Raw genomic sequence first — 24,673 nt, 5'->3', positions numbered from 1 at the left:
CTGTGCCTGAAAACATTAGATCTGGCTAAAATCCACTATCATGCCTTAACAGGAGGTGATGGCTCTAGGGATGCTACCCAGTGTAAGATTAACTGTGCCACCAAGGTAGCAGGGTAGGTTTATGCACCTTTTACTGTTCAACTTTGCAGGTTACATATTAAAGGCCAGTGAAAGCCAGGTTAACTCTTCGTGATCCCGAGGCCAATAAAATGAGTAACATGGAGTTTAGAAGTAAAAGGAACTGTTATTCAGAGCACAAGAGATAGTCAAGTTTATATAAATCACTTTACGAAATGAATGCATGTATGGCGACTTCTTTTTCAATGTACAAAATTGACTCCTTGATAAATAGGCGTGCTCCCTGGAACTTCATAGAGACTTTTCACCCTTAACGCAGCTGCACAAATGTGTACAGTAAGATATTGGCAAGGCCAGTGGGGTACTTCCCAACTTTAAATAGCCATAGCTATGAAAATGTGCACATATTAATGGTACTCAGATGTTTCTAGGCGTAGGTCGTACAGATGTTCGCTAATGGTGCACCCTGTTAAGGCTTTGGGAAGAGGTACTGCCTATGTACCTATATTTGTGGTTTTATATAGCGCGCAAATGACCCGAGGCGCTACTTCGCCTAGGAGAGAGCTAATCTATACTACTATTATAAAGAAAGAACTTTGAGGCGGGTAAACTCAGGAACCACAGCGCCAATCCACACACCCTATACATCTTTGTAATCCTCAGGGTGTGCAGATGGACATAGGCTATATAAATTAAAAATAAATACGTAATGTAAAAAATATATGTTAAAAAAAAAAGTAGTCCCTTCAAAGTAGTGCCGGCCGCGACGTGCGTGCTGACATCAGGATCGGCGTACACGAGCGCGAGGAGCGGCGGAGATCAGCGCGGGGAGGAGCAGTGACAGCGGACATGAGCCGGGGACAGGCGCTGAGGATCGGCGGGCAGGCAGTGAGGAGCGGCGACAGGGAGGAGCAGTGAGCAGCGGATGAGGTAGGGCGCCAAGTAAGCAGTGAGCAAAGCAAACGTGAGGGAGGAGCGGTGACCTGCGCTAAAATGACAATCGTGAGAAGTGTGTTATAGCGGCGGTAAGGATCGGTGACATTACAGGAGTAAAAAGCGTACAAAGTAACTGCAATATAGAGAAAAGCAAACGTGAGCGACACAAGTGAGCAAAATACCAAAGCAAACGTGAGGGAGGAGCGGCGGTGGGGAGGGGAGGAGCGGTGACATTACAGGAGTAAAAAGCGTGCAAAGTAACTGCAATATAGAGAAAAGCAAACGTGAGTGTCACAAGTGAACAAAATACCAAAGCAAACGTGAGGGAGGAGCAGCGGCGGGGAGGAGCGGTGACCGGCGCTAAAATGACAATCGTGAGAGGTGCGTTATAAAGCTAAAATAACAATTGTGAGAGGTGCGTTATAAAGCTAAAATGACAATCGTGAGAGGTGCGTTACAAAAGTCACAATCGTCAGCCAGAGGTAGCAGACTGGGCATTACAGGAGGAAAAAGTGACGTGTGCAGGTTACAAAAGCGCACAAAGTAACTGCAATATATGGAGGAAGGCTCCGGGGGACCCACAGACAACGTCAGGGCGGGCGGGGGCCCTGAAGCATAATTGCTCCCGGACAACGTCGGGACGGGCTGCTAGTATATATATATATATAAATATATATATATATATATATATATATATATATATATATATATATATATAAGAAAGAGTTGCCTCTAGGTGGGGATGCACTGTATATATATATATACAACAATGTATGATACATATAGAGGCTCGGTATCGGCTGTACAATCGACTCGTAAGGAATGATCACCGGTAACACTTGGGGCATTTAAAACGTCCATTGAAGTCGAAGCCCAATGTAGGGAATCACACAAATAAACGAGGACGAAAGAATCCTCTCTTAGATACAACCTTCGGTACGTTGCATATTGTTGATGTCAATTATAAATAGAAATCCAAGCAGGATGGAGAGTGAAGAGATGGAAAATTTCAAACAATAGATATTTAAAAAGGGCAGCTCTCAAACCAATCAGCGTTGTATATATACAGATGTATGTCCTCAAAAATGCTTCTATCGGTCCAACTTGAAGTGCCACGTGTCTATTACTCCACCTCCGTATGCTTCCGAAGGGTAAGGGCAGGAAAAACGATCCCTCTGCACAGCTCAGAAGTCCATCCTGCTCGGACGCAGTAATTTGCAATGAATCCCGGAGCACCATCTGCACCGAAGATTGTGAGCCTACACTCCACAAGTGTCCCGTGAGCCCACTTCTTTGATTTCCGCTCGAGGCTCCTTCACGATCCCTAGTCCTTTGGCTGGTGGGTCCCCACAAAGGCAATTCTGAATTTTCCTTGGGCTTCCCTGGTTACTCCAGACGTGCCCTGACTCTCCACCTTGTGGTGAGTCCCTCAGATCTTGCTGGTCTGCACCGAAGCCTATCTCTGCTTTGTGCGTGGGTTGCTGTTGCCAAGGCTTGTTGGATCCAATCGGGAAACCGATACTGCTGCACTCGACATCCTTTGTGGGACAGATTTAATCCAGAACCTGGTCGTCATCGAGGCCTCCTGGTCCTCGTGGCAGAAGAGTCAAGCTTCACCTTCTTCACCTGAAATCACCCGGCATCGGTGGGCATCCGCCTATCATGCTCCTGGTCACTGGCTAGTGACCCAGACTCTGTCCCCTCTGCTTTCAGGTTCTTCACATCTCTGATCCAGGCTTGGATCACTCCGGACACTTTCCACTTGGACGCCAGCAGCACTTTGCAGCAGATCGCCATTGAAAACGACAACGAAACCCAACACGAAAAGACACCTATACACCCGGCTTCCCTGGGTGAGGTAACTCGAGTACTCCGGTGTTCCTGTGGGCGTTGACTCTAGAACCTCCTAGTTCTAAAAGGGTTTGCTCCAAGTCCTCTTCTATGTGTCCTTTATCTTTAATATTCCAACCGCGACTTTCCCCATAAAAGTTAAAGGTGATTCGTGGCTGTGTTCACACACTGCACGCGTCCCCGTGGTGCCCTGTGTCACTACCTTGGGTGGTTCCTGGTGGCCCCGCGGTTCTAAAGGCTCTAGGCCTTGTATCTATGCAGGTCGTGGTTTTTATTCCACTTTATTGATATATGGTTTGGGACGCCCCTAGGGCTCAACGTATATTGTGCTAATTTACCATCTGCTAAATGAGTTTACTGAATGTACTTTTGCCTCTAGCCTCATAAAGAGACTAGAGGGATGTGTTTAGAATAAATACATATATTTTATAATTATATACCTGGTGTGGTTCTCCTTTCATTTGGTCATTCATGAGATTATAGACTGATAAAACAAGCTGCTTTAAATTCTTCCAAGACTTATCCGGAAGGCTTCTCTCCACAGCTACAACTAGGATAGCTTTCTATAAAGGTTGTCTTTAACTTACCATCAATAAGGGTTCGTTTGGACTGGTGCAAGGTGCCCACTAGAACCGATGGACAGCATAAGCCAGACCAACTTCACACAGTGTGATTTGATGTGCCTGTGCTTACAGACTGCTGAGACTCTGTCTGCTTGTGCAGTGGTGTGATGTGACGTTCCTCTGTGCACAGACTGCTGAGACTCATGTCTGCTTGTGCAGTGGTGTGATTTGATGTGCCTATACACACTGCAGTGTGATGTGATCTCCCTGTGTGCACAGACTGACGAGCCTTGTGTGTACTTGAGCTGTGGTGTCATCTGGTGTCTGTATGCACAGATTGCTGAGACTCATGTCTGCTTGTACAGTGTTGTGATGTGATGTGATGTGATATGCCTGTGTGTACAGATTGCTGAGACTTGTGTCCATGTGTGCATTGGTGTGATGTGATGTCTCTGAGTGCACAGACTGCTGAGACCCGTGTCTGCTTGTGCAGTGGTATGATGTGATGTGCCTCTGTGCACAGACTGCTGAGACTTGAGTCAACTTGTGCAGTCGTGTGATGTGATGTGATATGTCTGTGTGCACACACTGCTAAGACTCGTGCCTGCTTGGGCTGTTGTGTGATGTGATGTGCGTGCATGTGCTGACTGCTGAGACTCGTGTCTGCTTGTGCAGTGGTATGATGTGACTTGCCTGTGTACGCAGACTGCTGAGACTCGTATTTGCTTGTGCAGTGGTGTGATGTCATGTACCTGTGTGCACAGACTGCTGAGACTCATGTCTGCTTGTGCAGTGGTGTGGTGTGATGTGCCTCTGTGTACAGACTGCTGAGACTCGTGCCTGCTTGGGCTGTTGTGTGATGTGATGTGCGTGCATGTGCTGACTGCTGAGACTCGTGTCTGCTTGTGCAGTGGTGTGATGCTGTGTGCCTGTGTGCACAGACTGCTCAGGCTCGTGTCTGCTTGTGCAGTGGTGTGAGGCCCCTCTGTGGTGTTTTTCACTTCCCATTTCATGTGTACAGCATTCTAGTGCTTCCTGCTTGAGTTATGTTTCCTCTTTAATTCTCATGTATTTTAACATCCCCTCCCAGACAGCTCAGTTGCTGCCTCACCCCAGAGCTCCAATGGCGGTGCTCTGCCTCTTCCTGCTCGCATACTTTGGTAAGGAGATCTCAGCTTCTTTGAAATACTTTATAGAATATGCTTTCCTGTTTCTGATGGTAGCACTGGGTACTGGTGGTAGCTTTTCAGTCTTCTGCTGCTGTGGGTGATGGCTTTACTAGTTCTATGCTATGGCCAAGGAATGTGGCTGCTGGTGTTAGTTGTTCTGTTTCTAGAGGTATATATGCTGCTGCTAGTTTTTCTGTTTCTGTCCTTCTGGCTGTGGCCCTAGTTCTATGTTAAAGTTCTGTGCTGAGGTGTGTGGGTGCTGGTGGTAGATCTTCTGTTGCTTTGTTTCATGGTTGTGGGGGGTGATGGTAGGCCATCTGTTTTGAGAATGTGTCTCTGTTTTTTGTCTTCATCTTTGTCAGTAACTGGTGGCTTTGGGTGATATTAGTTATTTTCTTTCTATGGCTGATGGCTGCATGATTTTATTATTATTATTATTATTATTATAGAGGCTTTTGTAGCGCGCTCTGTTACTAAAAAGATAGTATCCTGGCGCGAGAAAGAAGGGAAGCAGATCACATTATATCCAGTCTAAAGGGACATCCGTTAGGCAGTGATGTTAAAGAAATGGGTTTTTAGGCCTTTTCTGAACGCCATGATGGAAGGGGGTGTTCTCAGATGAAGAGGAAGGGTATTCCAAGCTCTCGCCGCTCTGACAGAGATGGATTGGCCGCCGAGCCTGCTATATTTAAACTTTGGCACATTCAATTGATGGAGATTGCTTGACCTAAGAGGGTGGTTGGGGACATAAAGGGAAAATCTTTTCCTCAAATAGGCTGGACCCGTTTGATGGAGTGCTCGGTATGCCAGCACAAGGATCTTAAATAGAATCCTTTGAGCAACAGGGAGCCAGTGAAGAGTTCTCAGAGGTTGACTGACACTAAATCTTCTGGGTATGTTAAACAACAGCCGGACCGCAGCATTTTGAATGACTTGGAGGCGGTGAATCAGATAGGCTGGGAGTCCACAGTAGAGGGCATTCGCATAATCCAATCTGGACAATATGAGAGCGCGGATGACCGTCTCCTTGGCCTCTCTCGGAAGCAGAGGGAGAAATCTGCGCAGGGTTTTGAGGGTGGAAAAGCAAATTCCAGTAAGTTTTTTCAGATGGACCTCAAAACTGAGATTGTTACTAAACCAGACTCCTAGATTTTTTGCAGGTCCGCCGATGGATTTGGGACATGGGAGATCGGTGGGCCAGAGAGAGTCACTAAAGTTATCTGGAAAGGAACCATACAGCAGGATTTCAGATTTACTCTCATTGCATTTAAGTTGGGCACAAGCCAGCCAGCGAAAGACCGATGATAAGCAGAATTGAGCTCTCGACGTGTCCAAGTTGTTTTTGGGCCATGTAAACAAAAGCTGAGTATCATCGGCATAGGCCATAATTTTGGCTCCTAGCTGTTCCGCAAGATAAATGAGCGGGGTAATATATATATTAAAAAGCAGGGGGCTGAGGGTAGAGCCCTGTGGGACACCAGTAGAAAGTTTTTTGGGAGAAGAGGAGAAAGGCGGCATCCACACTTGCTGGGACCTGTTATCTAAAAAGGATGTCAGCCAGCCAAGAGCGGAGCCAGTTATGCCTATGGCTGCTAGTCTGGTAAGTAAGAGGGAGTGAGGGACCGTATCGAAGGCGGCTGAGAGGTCCAATAAAATCAGAGCCGCTCTGCCACCTCCGTCCAGACAGTCCCGAATGGCCTCAGAAACCTCAACTAGAGCTGTCTCTGTGCTGTAAGCAGCTCTGAAGCCTGATTGCGCAGGGTGAAGAGCCTGAGAGCTTTCAACAAATTTGTCCAGCTGTGTGAAAGCGACTTTTTCACATATCTTTGCTAGGGCCGGCAACAATGATATGGGCCGGAAATTGGCAGGGACCTTCGGGTCTAGGCCATTTTTTTTTAAGAAGTGGTAGCAGTTTGGCCTGCTTCCAGCATGCCGGGACAGTAGCAGTGGAAAAAGAGAGGTTGACAATATGTGTCACCTCTTGGCCGACTGTATTAGCCAGGCCCGCAAGGACTCTGGCAGGGCAGGGGTCAGCAGGGGATCCTGATTGTAGGGTAGTAAGAATTTTAACAACATCTGTTGTATCCACTGGAGTAAAAAGGGCAAACTGATCCATGGGGACAGGCATAATGGGGGAAGGAATAATTATTGAAGGTGGAAGATTGTTGCATACAGTAAGCAGATCATCTTGGATTTTTGCAATTTTGTCCACAAAGAACACAGAGAGATCTTCACACCATTTTGCCGAAGAGGTTAGAAGAGGTACAGGGAGCGACAAAGCTTTTAACAACATCAAAGATTTCCCTGCTATTGTTTTTGGCCTTGGTTATACGCTCGTCGTAGTAAAGACTTTTAGCCAACTTAATTGCTGCATAATACTTCTTTTGTGCCGTTCTCAGTCCTTTCCTAGCCTCAGGGAGATAGGCTTGTCTCCAACGTCTTTCAAGTTTTTTGCAACCTGATTTAAGATCGCGGAGAGTATTAGAAAGCCAGGGTTTAGAAGGGGTAGAGCGCACTCTGCAGACACGACCTGTTTTAGTTGAAGAAGCAGCACCGCATTCAATCCATGAGTTGAATGACCTAACGGCTGGCTCAATTTCAGAGGGAAGTGTGGGGCGAGAGGTGTCTAGTTGATCACAGAGCGTAGCTATATTAATTTTCTGGGTGTGAACAGCAGAATGATTGGTCTCAACGGAGCGGGACAGGGGCCAGGTGAATCTTATCAGCATATGGTCAGACCAGGTTACTAGTTCAGGGTCAGACATATTTATATCGAAGTTAGTGCATAGTAGGTCAAGGACGTGACCCCCTGAATGGGTGGGAGCCTTAACCCACTGTTTTAACTGGGCCGTCGCAAAAGCATCGTTTAGCCGAACTGTGTCAGGTAGATCAAGCTGATCCACGTGGATGTTAAAGTTCCCCAATAGGAGATATCTGGAGTATTTCAGGGCCCGTGGGACTATCATATCCTCTAGTGCCTCTAAAAATTTAGCTGCGTGGCCAGGTGGCCGGTACACCAGAGTTCCACCTAAGGTGAAATGTGCCCCCAGCGTGAGAGAAAAGTGGAGCACCTCAGCATCAGCTGGGGGGCCCATAGGATCAAGGGAAAAAGTCCACTTGTCTCTGAAAATGGCAGCTATGCCACCTCCTCTGCCTAAGGGGCGATCTTGTCTAATAATTTTGAAGCCACGTGGAATAGCCAATTCAACCACTGGGTTGCATGTCTCATTAAGCCACGTTTCTGTGACAAAGAGAAGATCAAACTCATTGTCACTTAGTAATTCAAATATGTCATTGGAGTGTTTGACCAGTGATCTAGCATTGATCAAACTGGCCCGGAGACATGCCGAATCGATGGAAGGCTGTGTAGGAGCAGTTAGAGTGGGCTGGAAGCGAAATTGGCATATTTGGCAATTACGCTGAGATGTATCAGCCAGATCCCAACGGTTCCTGCAGGGGCAAGAGTTTGAATTAAGTGCTATAAGATACTCACGGGAGTAGGAGACAGGGGACTGATCAGTAGATGAAGGAGCAGTAGCAGGGGGGCTGGCGCTGGCCACGTCCGGGACACGGACGGGCACAGACGGGCCCTCCTTTGGCGCTCCTTCGGCGCGCAGACGACCCGCCCGCTGCGCGTGGCCGCTGCGCGTCCTGAGGGGCATGGCTAATTATAGACTGAAGCCCCAACCTCCGCTGGACCGCTAACTCCGGTCCGGCAGGGTCCGACCCACACCAAAGATGGCGGCCGACGTAGCCCTCCACAGCAAACGGCACGAGAAGCCGCGGTGGAACGGGGCTTAAGGGGAGTACAGTCAATGACAGTCAAATCACGGTAGGTCAGTTAAATGAGCAGATAATATGGACACAGTAAATGTAACAGTATTTAAAAGTTCAGCAACGTGAATTAAAAGATTTTAAAAGCAAATCAGTACAAATGCGTCCGATGGTAGTGACAAGCAGAGGAGAGCCCTCGCAATCTGCTCGCCCTTCTCGAGCGTTGTGCCGAGGTACTGCCACTGCCTCAACACAGAACGCGTTGCCCAACGAGCATCAGGTCTAATTATAGACTGAAGCCCCAACCTCCGCTGGACCGCTAACTCCGGTCCGGCAGGGTCCGACCCACACCAAAGATGGCGGCCGACCTAGCCCTCCACAGCAAACGGCACGAGAAGCCGCGGTGGAACGGGGCTTAGGGGGAGTACAGTCAATGACAGTCAAATCACGGTAGGTCAGTTAAATGAGCAGATAATATGGACACAATAAATGTAACAGTATTTAAAAGTTCAGCAACGTGAATTAAAAGATTTTAAAAGCAAATCAGTACAAATGCGTCCGATGGTAGTGACAAGCAGAGGAGAGCCCTCGCAATCTGCTCGCCCTTCTCGAGCGTTGTGCCGAGGTGCTGCCACTGCCTCAACACAGAACGCCCTTTCACCACGTTCTAGGGCTGAACTCTAAGGGTCTAGGTCTTGTGGTGCTAAGTTTTTGTTTCTGTATCCCCATTGCTGTGGGTGCTGGCAGTAGTTCTTTAGTTGTTTTCTTTTTATGGTTGATATTGTGGGTGTTAGTTCCTTTATTCTGTGATTGAGGGCTGTCTTTCATCCTTTCTCTTTATAACTGATGGGTGGGGTTCTAGAGTTACTTCTTCTCTTTCAATGACTGTAGGTGCCAGCATTAGTTCTGTTTCTGTAGCTCATGTATGTGTGTGCTGGACTTTTTAATTCATCTCTCTCCATGGTTAAATACTGAGGGTGGTGGTGCTAGTTTTTCCATTTCTCTGGTTGATGGCTATGGGTGCTGGTGTTAGGTCTTATGTTATTTCTCTGTTTGGTGATTGTTGCTTCTGGTGGTACCTCTTCTGTTTTTATGACTGATGGTTTGTGGGTGCTGATGATCTTCTATTTCTGTGGGTACTGGCTATGAGTGCGGTGTTTGGTCTTCTTTATTTGTATATTTGGTGATTGTTGCTTCTGGTGTGACCTCCTCTGTTTCTAAAACTGATGGATTATGGGTGCTGATGTTATGTTTCTGTGGCTGACTGCTATGAGTGCTGGTGTTTGGTCTTCTTTATTTGTACATTTGGTGATTGTTGCTTCTGGTGGTACCTCCTCTGTTTCTATAACTGATGGATTGTGGGTGTCAATGATCTTCTGTTTCTGTGGCTGACTGCTATGAGTGCTGGTGTTTGGTCTTCTTTATTTGTACATTTGGTGATTATTGCTTCTGGTGGTACCTCCTCTGTTTCTATAACTGATGGATTGTGGGTGTCAATGATCTTCTGTTTCTGTGGCTGACTGCTATGAGTGCTGGTGTTTGGTCTTCTTTATTTGTACATTTGGTGATTGTTGCTTCTGGTGTGACCTCCTCTGTTTCTATAACTGATGGATTGTGGGTGTGAATGATCTTCTGTTTCTGTGGCTGAGGGCTGTGGCCATTGGTGTTAGGTCTGCTTTATTTCTATGTTTGGTGATTGTTTCTTTTGATGTGACCTCTTCTGTTTCTATGAATGATGGATTGTGGGTGACGATGATCTTCTGTTTCTGTGGCTGATGGCAATGGGTACAGGTATTGGTTCTTCTATTATTTCTCTGTTTAGTGATTGTTGCTTCTGGTGTGACTTCTTCTGTTTCTATGACTGATGGTTTGTAGGTGCTGATGTTCTAATACTGTGGCTGCCGGTTATGGGTGATGGTGATAGTTCTCCAGTTTTGGTGGATGATGGTTTGGATGGATTATTTTATTTCAATGTTTGGGTGGATGAAGTACCCATAAAGCCCCTCACCTTCCAAAACACCTCCTGTCCCTGTAGTTGTCCCCTTTTGCTTCACTGAGGAGGTCTGTTGGAGGTTTGGTTGTAGCGACCTTTGTCATTTGAGTGCTGGGGGTCCTCAGCATTTGTTAAAAGATGTGTTCCATCTGATTATTCTGTTTGAGGATAGCTGGAGCTTGTCCGTCACTTTGTAAACAGATGATACCCTCCTCCTCCAGTTTGAATTGCAGTGACTCAGCATCATTCCCTTTTTCAAGGGTTGCGATCCCCAGTCCTAGACAGATTACCTCCTCACTGCAGATGTGATCTCAACTGCTAGAAGATTACCTCATCACTCCAGATGTTATCTCCAGTGTTAGACAGATTACCTCATCACTGCAGATGTGATCTCCAGTGTTAGACAGATTACCTCATCACTGCAGATGTGCTCTCGATTGCTCAATAGATTTCCTCATTACTCCAGATGCGATCTCCAGTGCTAGAAGATTACCTCATCACTCCAGATGTGATCTCCAGTGCTCGACAGATTACCTCATCACTCCAGATGGGGTCTCCAGTGTTAGACACATTACCTCATCACTGCAGATGCGCTCTCGAGTGCTCAATAGATTACCTCATCACTGCAGATGCGGTCTCCAGTGCTAGACAGATTACCTCATCACTCCAGATGGGGTCTCTTGTGCAAAACAGATTACTGCATTACTCCGGATGCGGTCTTCAGTGCTTGACAGATTACCTCATCACTGCAAATGTTTTCTTCAGAGCTAGAGAGAATACCTCGTCACTGCAGATATTTTCTTCAAAGCTCGACAGATTACCTCATCACTGCAGATGCGGTCTCCAGATGTCGACAGATTACCTCATCACTGGAGATGTGATCCCCAGTACTATACAGATCACCTCATTACTCCAGATTCAATCCCCAGTTCTCGACAGATTACCTCATCAATGCAGATGCGGTCTCCAGTGCTTGATAGATCATCTCATTACTCCTGATGCGATTTCCAGTGCTAGACAGATTACCTCATCACTCCAGATGGGGTCTCCTGTGGTAGACAGATCACCCCATCACTGCAGATGTTTTCTTCAGAGCTAGACAGATTACCTCATCACTGCAGATGTTTTCTTCAGAGCTTGACAGATTACCTCATCACTGCAGATGGAGTCCCTTGTGCTCGATGGATTACCTCATCACTGCAGATGCGGTCTCCAGTGCTCGACAGATTACCTTATTACTCAAAATGCTATCTCCAGTGCTAGACAGATCATTTAATTACTTCAGATGCGATCCCCAGTGCTAGACAGATTACCTCCTCACTGCAGATGTTTTCTTCAGAATTCGACAGATAACCTCATCACTGGAGATGTGATCCCCAGTGCTAACCAGATTACCTCATTACTCCAGATGCAATCTCCTGTGCTTGACAGATCACCTCATTACTCCAGATGCGATCTCCAGTGCTAGACAGATTATCTCATCACTGCAGATGTGGTCTCCAGTGCTCGATAGATTACCTCATCACTGCAGATGTGGTCTCCAGTGCTCAACAGATTACCTCATCACTGCAGAAGAGGTTTTCAGAGCTCAACAGATTACCTCATCACTGCAGAAGAGGTTTTCAGAGCTCAACAGATTACCTCATCACTGCAGATTCAGTCTGAGGTGCGGGAAAGTGTATTGCATCACTGCAGATGATGTCTCCAGTGCTTGACAGATTACCTCATCACTGAAGATGCGGTCTCCAGTGCTCGACAGATTACCTTATCACTGTAGCTGCGATCTCCAGTGCTTGACAGATTACCTCATCACTCCAGATGTGATCTCCAGTGCTCGATAGATTACCTCATCACTGCAGATGTGGTCTCCAGTGCTCAATAGATTAGCTCATCACTGCAGATGCGGTCTCCTGGGCACGATATATTACCTCATCACTGCAGATGCGGTCTCCAGTGCTCAATAGATTACCTCATCACTGCAGATGCGGTCTCCAGTGCTCGATAGATTACCTCATCACTGCAGATGTGATACCCAGTGCTAGACAGATTACCTCATTACTCCAGATGTGATTTCCAGTGCTAGACAGATTACCTCAACACTGCAGATGTGGTCTCCAGTGCTCGACAGATTACCTCAACACTGCAGATGTGGTCTCCAGTGCTCGACAGATTACCTCATTACTGCAGAAGAGGTCTCCAAGGCTCCACAGATTACTTTATCACTACAGATGCTGTCTCCAGTGCTTGACATATTACCTCTTGACTGAAGATGCGGTCTCCAGTGCTCAACAGATTACCTTATCACTGTAGATGCAGTCTCCAGTGCTTGATAGATCTCCTCACCACTACAGATGCAATCTCCAGTGCTCAATAGATTACCTCATCACTGCAGATGCTGTCTCCAGTGCTCGATAGATTAGCTCATCACTGCAGATTCGGTCTCCAGTGCTCGATTGATTACCTCCTCACTGCAGATGTGGTCTCCAGTGCTCGATAGATTAGCTCATCACTGCAGATTCGGTCTCCAGTGCTCGATTGGTTACCTCCTCACTGCAGATGTGGTCTCCATTGCTCGATAGATTACCTCATCACTGCAGATGTGGTCTCCAGTGCTCGATAGATTACCTCATCACTGCAGATGTGATCCCCAGTGCTAGACAGATTATCTCATTACTCCAGATGTGATTTCCAGTGCTAGACAGATTACCTCAACACTGCAGATGTGGTCTCCAGTGCTCGACAGATTACCTCATTGTTGCAGAAGAGGTCTCCAAAGCTCAACAGATAACCTCATCACTGCAGATGCTATCTCTAGTGCTAGACAGATTACCTCATCACTCCAGATGGGGTCTCCAGTGCTAGACAGATTACCTCATCACTGCAGATGTGATCCCCAGTGCTAGACAGATTATCTCATTACTCCAGATGTGATTTCCAGTGCTAGACAGATTACCTCAACACTGCAGATGTGGTCTCCAGTGCTCGACAGATTACCTCATTGTTGCAGAAGAGGTCTCCAAAGCTCAACAGATAACCTCATCACTGCAGATGCTATCTCTAGTGCTAGACAGATTACCTCATCACTCCAGATGGGGTCTCCAGTGCTAGACAGATTACCTCATCACTCCAGATGCGATCTCCAGTGCTAGACAGGTTACCTCATTACTCTGGATGCGATCTCCAGTGCTAGACAGATTAACTCATCACTGCAGATGTTTTCTTCAGAGCTCAACAGATTACTTCTGTAGGAGAGCAGGATCTGCATACTATGGTTATCCCCACTTTTTGCTGATGTTTCACTGCTTTTCGACATTAATCTGGCTGGGGTCCTGCTAATCAGGACCCCAGCCTAGCTGCTTCCTCTCTAAAATGATTACATGTACTTTAGCTACACTCCAGTTTGGTTACTGGGGTTCCCTTGTGAGTCCCTAATATATGGTACCTTAGGTACCAAGGGCATATGTACCCCAGAGGCCTACCAGGGGCTGAAGCATGTAATATGCCACCCCTGGGAAGCCTTCCAAAATGGCACCACAGGTCTGCTACTGCAGCCTGGGTAAGGTGGTGCATGCCCCCTTAGTAAGATATAGGTTACCTATATATACCTTTAATCACTGACACATATAAACCAATCAGTCACTCCTATGGCAGGGCTTATCAATCCTGAAGGCAGGGTGCTGGGTTTTGCGTGAGAGGGTTCCCATGCATGAGCTGAGCCCCTCTGCAGCTTTCGGAATCTATTCTCTGAGGCTTTTCTTTGATGCAGCCAGGCAATATACTCTTAACTGCATTATAACCTCACGGTAAATGCTAACTTTCGATTGGCTGCATGGAAACATGTCATGTTTGATGTCAAACACTTTGGAATCCTACCCCACCCATCAGTCCAAGCGGCGGGGGTAGAATTCCACCTTTCTAGAGGGAGAGACATGTACACACTGACCTAACCGGTAATAGTTAAAATAGCCCTAGCATCACAAAATGGATTCTGCAGCCACAGACACGGGTCTGACCTCCTGTTGCTGGATGAAACTCCGGCAGAGGAGGCCTAGACAATAGGTTTCCTGTGACAGGGCGGTGTAGCCACCTCCCAGATAGGCTTTAGTGTATTGGGGCTGGGTGGGTGGATTCAGAGAATGCTTTTGAGACAGTGCCTGGGGGCATACTTGGTGTCCCTGTGCATACCCCAGTTCAAACCGGTTGCAGGGGCACTCAGCCCCTGCTCTAGTGGGAAACTGGACAAAGGGAAAGGGGTGTAAGCACCCCTCTCCCCGCACCCTTCCATAGGTAGGTTTCCAGAGTATGTCCAACCCCCTACCTTAGTATAAGTATGGGACCCCAGTCCTTAAGAATACAGATTACACCTGTACGAAATTCTGCAACATATATCCTGGAACTTCGACATTTTATTTCGAGTAGAAGATGGAAGAATCTCCCTTGGGGTCAAGGAGTGACTTCCCTGTTCAAAGAGGCAGCAATAAAGCATTTATTGGTCTGCATCTTCGAAGCTCCCGCCAGACTCTGAAGTACCAGGAAGAGGATTTTCAGACTTCTCTAAGGCTGACTCAAGTCCCCAGCAAAACTGAGACCCGCAGCCTGAACGAGTAACGTAGAACCGGAAACCTGGACACCGCGCACATTTGCTAAGTGCATTGACTTCACGAGCTTTTCTGAAGTTGTGCTTTGGCTTACTTGTAGCCCAACCACAGAGCATCATCTGCACCAAAGATTGTGGGCCTACAATTCACAAGTGTTCCGTGGGCCTGCTTCTTGCATTCCCACTCGAGGCTCCTTCACAATCCCTAGTCCATTGACTGGTGGGTCCCCTTGAAGGTAACTCTACTTTTCCTTAGGCTTCCCTGGTTGCTCCAGATGTGCCCTGACTTCGTAGCAAGAGGTGAGTCTCCCAGACCTTGCTGGTCTGCACCGAAGCCAATCTCTGCTTTCTGGATGGGTTGCTGTTGCCAAGGCTTGTTGGGTCCAATCCGGGCACCGACACTGCAGCACTCGACATCCTTCATGAGACAGCTTGAATCCAGATCCTAGTCATTGTCGACATCCCTGGGACCTCGTGGCTGAAGAGTCAAACTTCACCTTCTTTACCTGAAATCACCCGACATCGGTGGGCATCTGCTCATTGCTTTTCTGGTCACTGGCTAGTGACCCCGACTCTGTCACATCTGCTTTCAGGTTCTTCAGATCTCTCATCCACCCTTGGATCCCTCCGGACACTTTCTACTTGGTCACCAGCAGCACTTTGCAGTAGCTCTCCATTGAAATCGACGACGAAATCCGACACGAAAAGACACCTATGCACCCGGCTTCCCTGGGTGAGGTAACACGAGTACTCTGGTGCTCCCGTCACGTGGGTGTTGACTCTAGAACCTCCTAGTTCTTAAGGGGTTTGCTCCAAGTCCTCTTCTAAGTGTCCTATACCTTCAAAATTCCAACTGCGACTTTCCCCATAGAAGTTAATGGTGATTCACGGCTGTGTTTAGACACTGCACGCGTCCCCCGTGGGTCTCCTGTGTCACTACCTTGGGTGCCCACCTTGTGGCTCTAGCGGTTCTAAAGGCTCTAGGCCTTGTATCTATGTCAGTCATGGTTCTTATACCACTTACTTAATATATGGGTTGGTACGCCCCTAGGGCTCAACGTATATTGTGCTAATTTACTATGTGCTAAATAGGTTTCTAGCCTCATAAAGAGACTGGAGGGATGTGTTTAGAATAAATACATATATTTTATAGATATACCTGGTGTGGTTCTCCTTTCATTTGGTCATTCATGAGATTATAGACTGGTAAAACAAGCTGCTTTACATTCCTTCAAGACTTATCCTGAAGGCTGCTCTCCACAGCTACCACTAGGATAGCTTTCTATAAAGGTTGTCTTTAAACCTACCATCAATAAGGGTTGTTTGGACTAGTGCAAGGTGCCCACTAGAATAGTGGAGAGCATATGCCAGGCCAACTTTTCACATTGGTGGCAGCGGTGGGATTCCAGCTTGCCATTGTTTTACCAGATAATCTCAAGTGATGGATCATTTTAAAACCACTAAAGGTACCAGAGATACATATAATACAAGCTTAAATACCGTCAGTTCTACTGAACTTAGAGTTGTATGTCAAGGGCTAAGCAGTGCACACCCTTTCTACAGCTCGAGAGTTTAGTAGGTACCCAACTAGAGTAGGTAGTGCATACACCACACCTCACTAGTTATGTCTTCAGTGCCAGGACCTAGTGTGTCCCTGCCAGATGTCGGTAAATTACAGACATCTAAGTATGACACATTCCCTTTCTCTGAGTTAAGGGCCCTGTGTACAATGAGAAAACTGAAGACTGGCAAAGGTGCCACCACCCAACGCCTCAGAGAGGTATTACTGTTAGACAACCTTAGTAAGGCTCTAGAGCCTGAGAGGGTAGGCAGTGGGGTGGGGGCAGCAGATGAGGAACAGCCCAGTGGTACAATCCCACAGGACTCAGACTCTGATGCTGACCAGGGAGGTGGCAATGACCTTGACCTGTACAATGCAGCTCCTATTGGAGATGGAGATGGAGGCCCATTTGGTACCTTCTTTGTCCCCCCAGGAAGTGTTGGAGGTATGCCTTCAGAGGAATCTAACCATTCTGACACATCTGTAGGGACCTCTGTCTCTTCTCATAGGAGGGACACCTCCCAGGGAAATAGAGAGCATCAGATGAGACGTGAAAAAGCTCATCTGAGGATAAGGAGACAAAGAGTAGTCAAAGAAAGAGAGTCCCTAGAGTTTGAAAGAGCAAGAAAAAAGATGGGACTAGAGTCCCATTGTGGCAGCAACTTCCCTAGTGGTAGAGAAAGGTTTTATGACCATAGAAATTTAAACAAGATTGTCCCTCCCAACCAGAGTGGGGATGGCATCCACAAGTGGATAACTGCACTAGATAGGGCCTGTAAAGTACAGAAGGTCCCCCAGGAGCAGTGGTCAGCAATCGTGTGACTCTCCTTTGCAGACAAAGGTAGAGACAAGCTCCACACTGTCAGAGAAGAGGATGCGGATGATCACAAAGTCCTGAAGAGTGCTCTCATAGATGGGTTTGGTCTAACCACTGAGCAGTACAGAGTACAGTTCAGAGATACCCAGAAGACAGAGACGCAGGACTGGGTTGGCTTTGTTGATTGTGCTATTAAGGCTCTGGAGGGCTGGTTACTGGGCAGCAAAGTGTGTGATTATACAGGATTATACAATTTGATTATGAGGGAGCAGATCATTAATGACTGTCAGAATCAGCTGTTGCATCAGCACCTGGTAGACTCTGATGTGACCTCTACCCAAGAATTGGGAAGGAAGGCAGACAAATGGGACAGAACCACGGTGAAGCAGAAGGTACAGAACCAAGGTGGTGACCAGAAGAAGCAAAATCCTAATAAGGGAGGGGAGAAGGGTAAAGACCAGAAGTCTCCACAAGGCCCCCAAAAATCTTCTAATGGTGGGGATTCCCAATCTTCCAAAAAGAAAGGCAAAAAGAAACCATTATGTAAAGTCTGTAAGCAGAACAGCCATTGGACTAGTGATTGCACTAAGAAAGATGCAACTCCAGCCACCATTGCCCCCAAGGCAACTATTCCCCCTAGTTCAGCTACAAGTAGTGGTACTCAGCAGAAGGGTGTAGTAGGGTTAACCCTGGGTACTGAGATGGGCGCTGGCCTAGTCAGAGTGCCAACTCAGGCTGCACTGGTCTGTGATGGAGGCATGGATATGTCCTCCTCTGTGAGTCCCAGTATTCTGGGCAAGTACAGACAACAGCCTTTGATAAATAGAAAAGAGGCTATGGCCTACAGGGGCACGGGAGCAAGTGTCACAATGGTGACATAAGACCAGGTGACAGAAGACCTTGTGGGCCCTGGACAGATCATACTTGGTGAACTTTACCAAGTGACCAATGCTTGCAATGTCAGGACCAACCATGCCCTGGCAGTTGTTAATTTCTCCTGGGGAGGGGTAACTAGCCTCAAGAAGGTTGTGGTAAGTGCAGACCTCCCTGTTGAATGCTTGCTTGGAAATGATTTAGAGACTTCAGCCTGGTCTGAAGTGGAGTTAAGGACCCATGCAGAAATGCTAGGAATCCCTGCACATGTCCTTGCTGTGACTAGGTCACAGGCCAAAAAGTCTAACACTGAACAAGCCCTGGATTCTGGAATAATGGACCAGGTGCCTTCCAAGGAAGGGAGCTATAGGGTAAAGGCAGTGCCTTCCCCCCTGACTCAGAGTGAGGATCAGTCTCTTGAGGCAGATGACTGTGCTCCTAAAGAAGGAACTGTTCCAGATGAGCTTGAGCCTGATCAGGTTGAGTTCTTGGGAACAGGGGGCCCTTCCCAGGCAAGTCTGAGTCAGGAGCAGCTGAGCTGCCCTACTCTTGAACCCCTCAGACAGCAAGCTGCTGCTGAGGCTGCAGGGAAAGCTAGAGGCACCCATAAGATTTATTGGGATGATGGACTCCTGTATTCAGAGGGTAGAGACCCCAAGCCTGGTGCAGCCAGGAGGTTGGTTATACCTTTGAAATTCAGGAGCTTCTTATTGACACTAGCCCATGATATTCCCTTAGCAGGACACCTAGACCAGAACAAGACTTGGGACAGAATTGTCCCTCACTTTCACTGGCCCAATTTGTCTGAAGACACAAAGGAGTTTTGTCGCTCCTGTGTCACCTGTCAAGCCAGTGGTAATCCAAAAAAATAAAGGGCATAAGGAGCACTCCGTTTTATTGTTCTCTTTTAACAGTGTGTCCACTGGTGCTCCGATTTGTCAGGGTAGTCAAACCTGCTTAGACTTACTGAAGGTTACGATTGGTATTGGGGCCAATCAAACCGGGCACTGTTCACTTGGCGCTCCGCGCTTTAAATATACTTTACACTCTTTTTCACTTTGTACTTATTTTTATTCTTATTCTTGTTCTTTATACTCGATTTCTATAGTTCATGTATTTTTTACTTGTTATAATGTAACATAAACATATGATTCAATTCATCACTTTTGTAAACATTGTAACATAATTTGTACTTTCAATACTTTGGCTTCATGTTTTTACATAAAACAATATACAAAACATTAACAAAAGAGCCCTATGCATTTCGGCGCCACGACGGTGCCTTCATCAGGGGCGTGTCTGTGAATAAAAAATATGAGAATGTGTAAGAGTCTTGATTCAATGTTGTTCAAGGGGGGTTGAATAACTAAGTTTTGTTGATATTGTACCTGGTGTTTGCATTGATGGGTATCAAAAATCGTGTCGCCTCGCTTGCTGGACTCAGTGTCCTGTCTCTGCAATTAATAATAAATGAATAGATGACCCATGTAGGTTTTGAATGGTAATTAGCTAGTAAGTCTAGAAATTTGGTTATTAAGAAGATGGATGGTAACATACCTGTAGAAGATATATATTATCACTGTAAGAATAAAAACGATATACATTAGAACTATGAAAATCTCATCCTATCTCTGACATGCTTAAGTAAAATGAAGGAGGCAAGGGATTTACCTTATCTTCACCCGAGCTCTATATCTGTGAGAAAGCAAAGACGAAAAACGCGATCACTAACTCAAAAATCGAGCTGCTGAAAATCGAAGTAAAGCCACGTTCGGGAAACGGGGCCGTTCATACCTGTATAGCCAAAGATATCCCGTTGTATTTGAAGTCCCTCTCTCGACCGGTCTTCTCACGCTCGGTTACTGAAACGGACGCCATTTAAAGCTCCGATGTTGTCAACCCGGGATTGGTAAACATAGAAGACGGCCGTGACCGTGTTGCTGTTTGCTAGTCAAGCCGATAATGTGGGCGTCATATTAAAAGAGTTTAAAGAAACGGAATAATCGCCCGTGCTGTGGGCTTAATTCAATCTCTGTTACCAGTTGTATACCGCACCATGACATTTTCCCATAGCGACTGACACATGACAGACCTTTCGAACTACAAATGGCAATAATTGTCATCATAGATCATATACAGCCATCAACACATGCGCTAATTCGTCATATTTCTAGTCTTTGCCAATTACAAAGCTTGATCCAGTTCGTTATTCTAAAATAGGATCTTTTGTTTTAAAATGACTCGATGGTCATATAGAACTTTGACAAGATCTTTCGGCCAAAGTACCTTTTTTGTTCAAGATTTCCACCACGCACAGTATTATTTGCATAATATCATTCTCTTATAAGTCCCGGAGTTCTAACAGACTAAGTATATTACATTCGGTATACAACTGGTAACAGAGATTGAATTAAGCCCACAGCACGGGCGATTATTCCGTTTCTTTAAACTCTTTTAATATGGCGCCCACATTATCGGCTTGACTAGCAAACAGCAACACGGTCACGGCCGTCTTCTATGTTTACCAATCCCGGGTTGACAACATCGGAGCTTTAAATGGCGTCCGTTTCAGTAACCGAGCGTGAGAAGACCGGTCGAGAGAGGGACTTCAAATACAACGGGATATCTTTGGCTATACAGGTATGAACGGCCCCGTTTCCCGAACGTGGCTTTACTTCGATTTTCAGCAGCTCGATTTTTGAGTTAGTGATCGCGTTTTTCGTCTTTGCTTTCTCACAGATATAGAGCTCGGGTGAAGATAAGGTAAATCCCTTGCCTCCTTCATTTTACTTAAGCATGTCAGAGATAGGATGAGATTTTCATAGTTCTAATGTATATCGTTTTTATTCTTACAGTGATAATATATATCTTCTACAGGTATGTTACCATCCATCTTCTTAATAACCAAATTTCTAGACTTACTAGCTAATTACCATTCAAAACCTACATGGGTCATCTATTCATTTATTATTAATTGCAGAGACAGGACACTGAGTCCAGCAAGCAAGGCGACACGATTTTTGATACCCATCAATGCAAACACCAGGTACAATATCAACAAAACTTAGTTATTCAACCCCCCTTGAACAACATTGAATCAAGACTCTTACACATTCTCATATTTTTTATTCACAGACACGCCCCTGATGAAGGCACCGTCGTGGCGCCGAAATGCATAGGGCTCTTTTGTTAATGTTTTGTATATTGTTTTATGTAAAAACATGAAGCCAAAGTATTGAAAGTACAAATTATGTTACAATGTTTACAAAAGTGATGAATTGAATCATATGTTTATGTTACATTATAACAAGTAAAAAATACATGAACTATAGAAATCGAGTATAAAGAACAAGAATAAGAATAAAAATAAGTACAAAGTGAAAAAGAGTGTAAAGTATATTTAAAGCGCGGAGCGCCAAGTGAACAGTGCCCGGTTTGATTGGCCCCAATACCAATCGTAACCTTCATCAAGCCAGTGGTAAGGCAGGTGGCACCACAAAGCCCCCCCCCCCCCCCCTGATACCACTACCTGTGGTGGGGGTTCCCTTTGAGAGAGTGGGGATTGACATTGTTGGACTAATGGATCCTCAGACAGCATCTGGGCACAGGTTTATCCTAGTGGTGGTGGACCATGCCACTAGGCACCCAGAGGCAATTCCCCTTAGGACTACTACAGCACCTGTGGTGGCAAGAGCCGTCTTGGGAGTGTTCTCAAGAGTGGGTTTCGCAAAGGAGGTAGTATCTGACAGAGATGCAAACTTTATGTCTCGTTACTTGACTGCAATGTGGAAGGAGTGTGGAGTGACCTACAAATTCACCACACCCTATCACCCAAAATGCAATGGTTTAGTTAAAAGATTCAACACAACCTTAAAGGGTATAATCAAGGGTCTTCTAGAAAAGCGTAGGTGTAGATGGGACATCCTACCGCCCTGCCTTTTATTTGCATATAGTGAGGTTCCTCAGAAGGGGGTTGGCTACAGCCGTTTTGAACTTCTGTTTGGGCATCCTGTAAGAGGCCCATTGTGTCTGATGAAGGAGGGATGGGAGTTACCTCTCAAACCCCCTAAACAGGAAATAGTGGACTATGAACTTGGTCACATCTCCAGAATGGGTGAGTACATGAAAAAGGCAACTAAAAACCTTGAGGCTAGTCAGGAATTACAAAAAAGCCTGGCATGACCAAAAGGCTGTACTGACTGTTTACCAGCCAGGACAGAAAGTGTGGGTGTTGGAGCCTGTGGCCCCAGCATCTCTCCAAGACAAGTGGAGTGGACCCCACACTATTGTTGAACAGAAGGGAGAGGTTACCTATTTGGTAGATCTTGGAACTCCCAGGAGCCACCATAGGGTGATTCAGGTCAACAGACTGAAACCATATGTTGACAGGGCATACATGGGCTTGCTTAACCCGACGCTGTTCAATCAATCAATCAATCAATCAATCAATCTGAGTACTTGTAGAGCGTGCCACTTACCCGTCAGGATCTCAAGGCGCTGAGGGAAGAGGGTGCTGCTACTGCTCGAAGAGCCAGGTCTTGAGGAGTCTTCTGCGTAGAGTGCGTTGCCATAGTCCAGTCTGCTGCTGACGAGGGCCTGTGTCACCATTCTTCTTGTTTTGGTCGGGATCCACTTGTAGATCCTGCGGGGCATGCAGAGGGTGTTGTAGCAGGAGGAGGAGACGGCGTTGACCTGCGTAGACATGGAGAGGGAGGAGTCGAGGATGAATCCTAGGTTGCATGCATGGTCGATGGGTGTTGGTGCTGTTCCCAGTGTGGTCGGCCACCAGGATTTGCCCCAGGCTGAGGGCGTGGTTGAGAGGATGAGTATCTCCATCTTGTCCGAGTTCAGCTTCAGACGGTTGCTCCTCATCCAGTTGTTGACGGCCTTCATTCCCTTGGGGAGGTTGGTTTTGGTGGTGTGTGGGTCCTTGGTGAGGGAGAGGATGAGCTGGGTGTCGTCGGCGTAGGAGATGCTGTTAAGGTCGTGCTGGCGGTCCACTTGTGCGAGGGGGGCCATGTAGATGTTGAACAGCGTCGGGCTGAGGGATGAGCCCTGGGGGACAAAGTAGATGATGTCGGTGGCTTCGGATCGGAAGGGTGGGAGGCGGACGCTCTGGGTTCTGCCAGAGAGGAAGGGCGTGGTCCAGTCAAGGGCCTTCCTTGGTTTCTGGCTTCTAGGAGACGTGTCTTTAGAATGCGATGGCAGACCGTGTCGAAGGAGGCCGACAGGTCCAGGAGGATGAGGGCTGATGTTTCGCCGTTGTCTAGTTGGTGCCTGATGTCGTCTGTGGCGGCAATGAGGACTGTGTTGGTGCTGTGGTTTTATCTGAATCCGGACTGGGACGGGCCCAAGATGTTGTTGTCTTCCAGGTGGCGGGCCAATTGCCTGTTGATGATTTTCTCGATGACCTTTGCTAGGAACGGGAGCAGGGAGATGGGCCGGAAGTTCTTGAGGTCCTTGGGTCCGCCTTGGGCTTCTTGACGAGGGCGTTGATTTCGGCGTGCTTCCAGCTTTCCGGGAATGTCGCTGTTTCAAAGGAGATGTTGATGACCTTCCGTAGTTGGGGTGCGATGGCTGCGTCTGCTTTGTTGCATACGTGGTGTGGCCACAGGTCTGACGGAGATCCTGAGTGGATGGAGTACATGACCTTGCGTGTCTCTTCGTCGTTGACGTTGGACCAGGAGGTCAGGCTGATGGCGCTGGTGGTGTTTGCAGGGGAGGTGGAGTCTGGTGTAGTCGGGGCGGTCGTGGTGTTGAAGCTGTGTTGGTGCTGAGGTTGGAGAGTTCCTTTACGATGCTGAAGAGCTCTTTGCTGTTGTGTGCGTTGTTATCCAAGCTGTCTTTACAGGAGAATCTCTTGGCTAATCTGATGAGGTGGTGATGTCTGCGGGTGGCGTCCTTGTGGGCTGCGTGGTTGTCCGGTGTGCGTTTGTGGAGCCATATTTTCTCCAGTTTCCGGCATGCGCGTTTGGAGGTCTGGAACTCGTTGGTGAACCAGATGGCTCTCTTGCTGGCGTGGCTGTTGGAGGGTTTCTTGAGCGGGGCGAGGGTGTTGGCGCAGTGGTCGATCCACTGTCTGAGGCTGCAGCGTCTGTGTTGGTGGGGTCGGTGGGTGGGTTCTGTTCGAGCGTGATTAACAGTCCAGGCTGTTGGGTGCGGTGGTGCATGGTTGGTTTCTTGAAGGTGAAAGTGGAGTTCGTGGTGTTAGAATTGGGGGTCTCTGGTTGGCACAGGTATGTACTTGCGACAAGCAGGGACCCTCTCCTCTAAGTCAGGGCAAAGGATTACTCTCCAGAAATAACCCCTGCTCACCCTTTAGGTAGTGTGGCACGAGCAGACAAGGCTAGACCCCAGAGTACATGTAGTTAAGCATTTGCAATATCCCACACAATGACCACTAACCCACCACACAGGGACACAAGACTGTAAGTTTAGTAAAAATATATCCTTTATATATA

General features: G+C 47.0%; 1 protein-coding gene across 2 annotated transcripts in view; it reads left to right on the top strand.

The window, feature by feature from the left end:
• Positions 1-4,520: 4,520 nt before the first annotated feature.
• The window catches only part of LOC147700447 (pregnancy-specific beta-1-glycoprotein 7-like), a 449,496-nt gene continuing 429,343 nt past the window's right edge, over positions 4,521-24,673 (top strand). The window contains exon 1 of one of the 2 annotated variants that reach the window (XM_086935861.1): positions 4,521-4,588. In XM_086935861.1, coding sequence (XP_086791987.1) covers positions 4,552-4,588 — 37 coding nt within the window. In that variant the 5' untranslated portion in view covers positions 4,521-4,551. The remainder of the gene's footprint in view (positions 4,589-24,673) is intronic. The other variant, XM_086935860.1, reaches the window with a different exon arrangement.

The sequence above is a fragment of the Lissotriton vulgaris genome, chromosome 8 (assembly GCF_964263255.1).
Source record: "Lissotriton vulgaris chromosome 8, aLisVul1.2, whole genome shotgun sequence".
In the NCBI taxonomy this organism is placed as follows: Eukaryota; Metazoa; Chordata; class Amphibia; order Caudata; family Salamandridae; genus Lissotriton; species Lissotriton vulgaris.
This window is presented reverse-complemented; position numbering and strand designations above follow the sequence as displayed.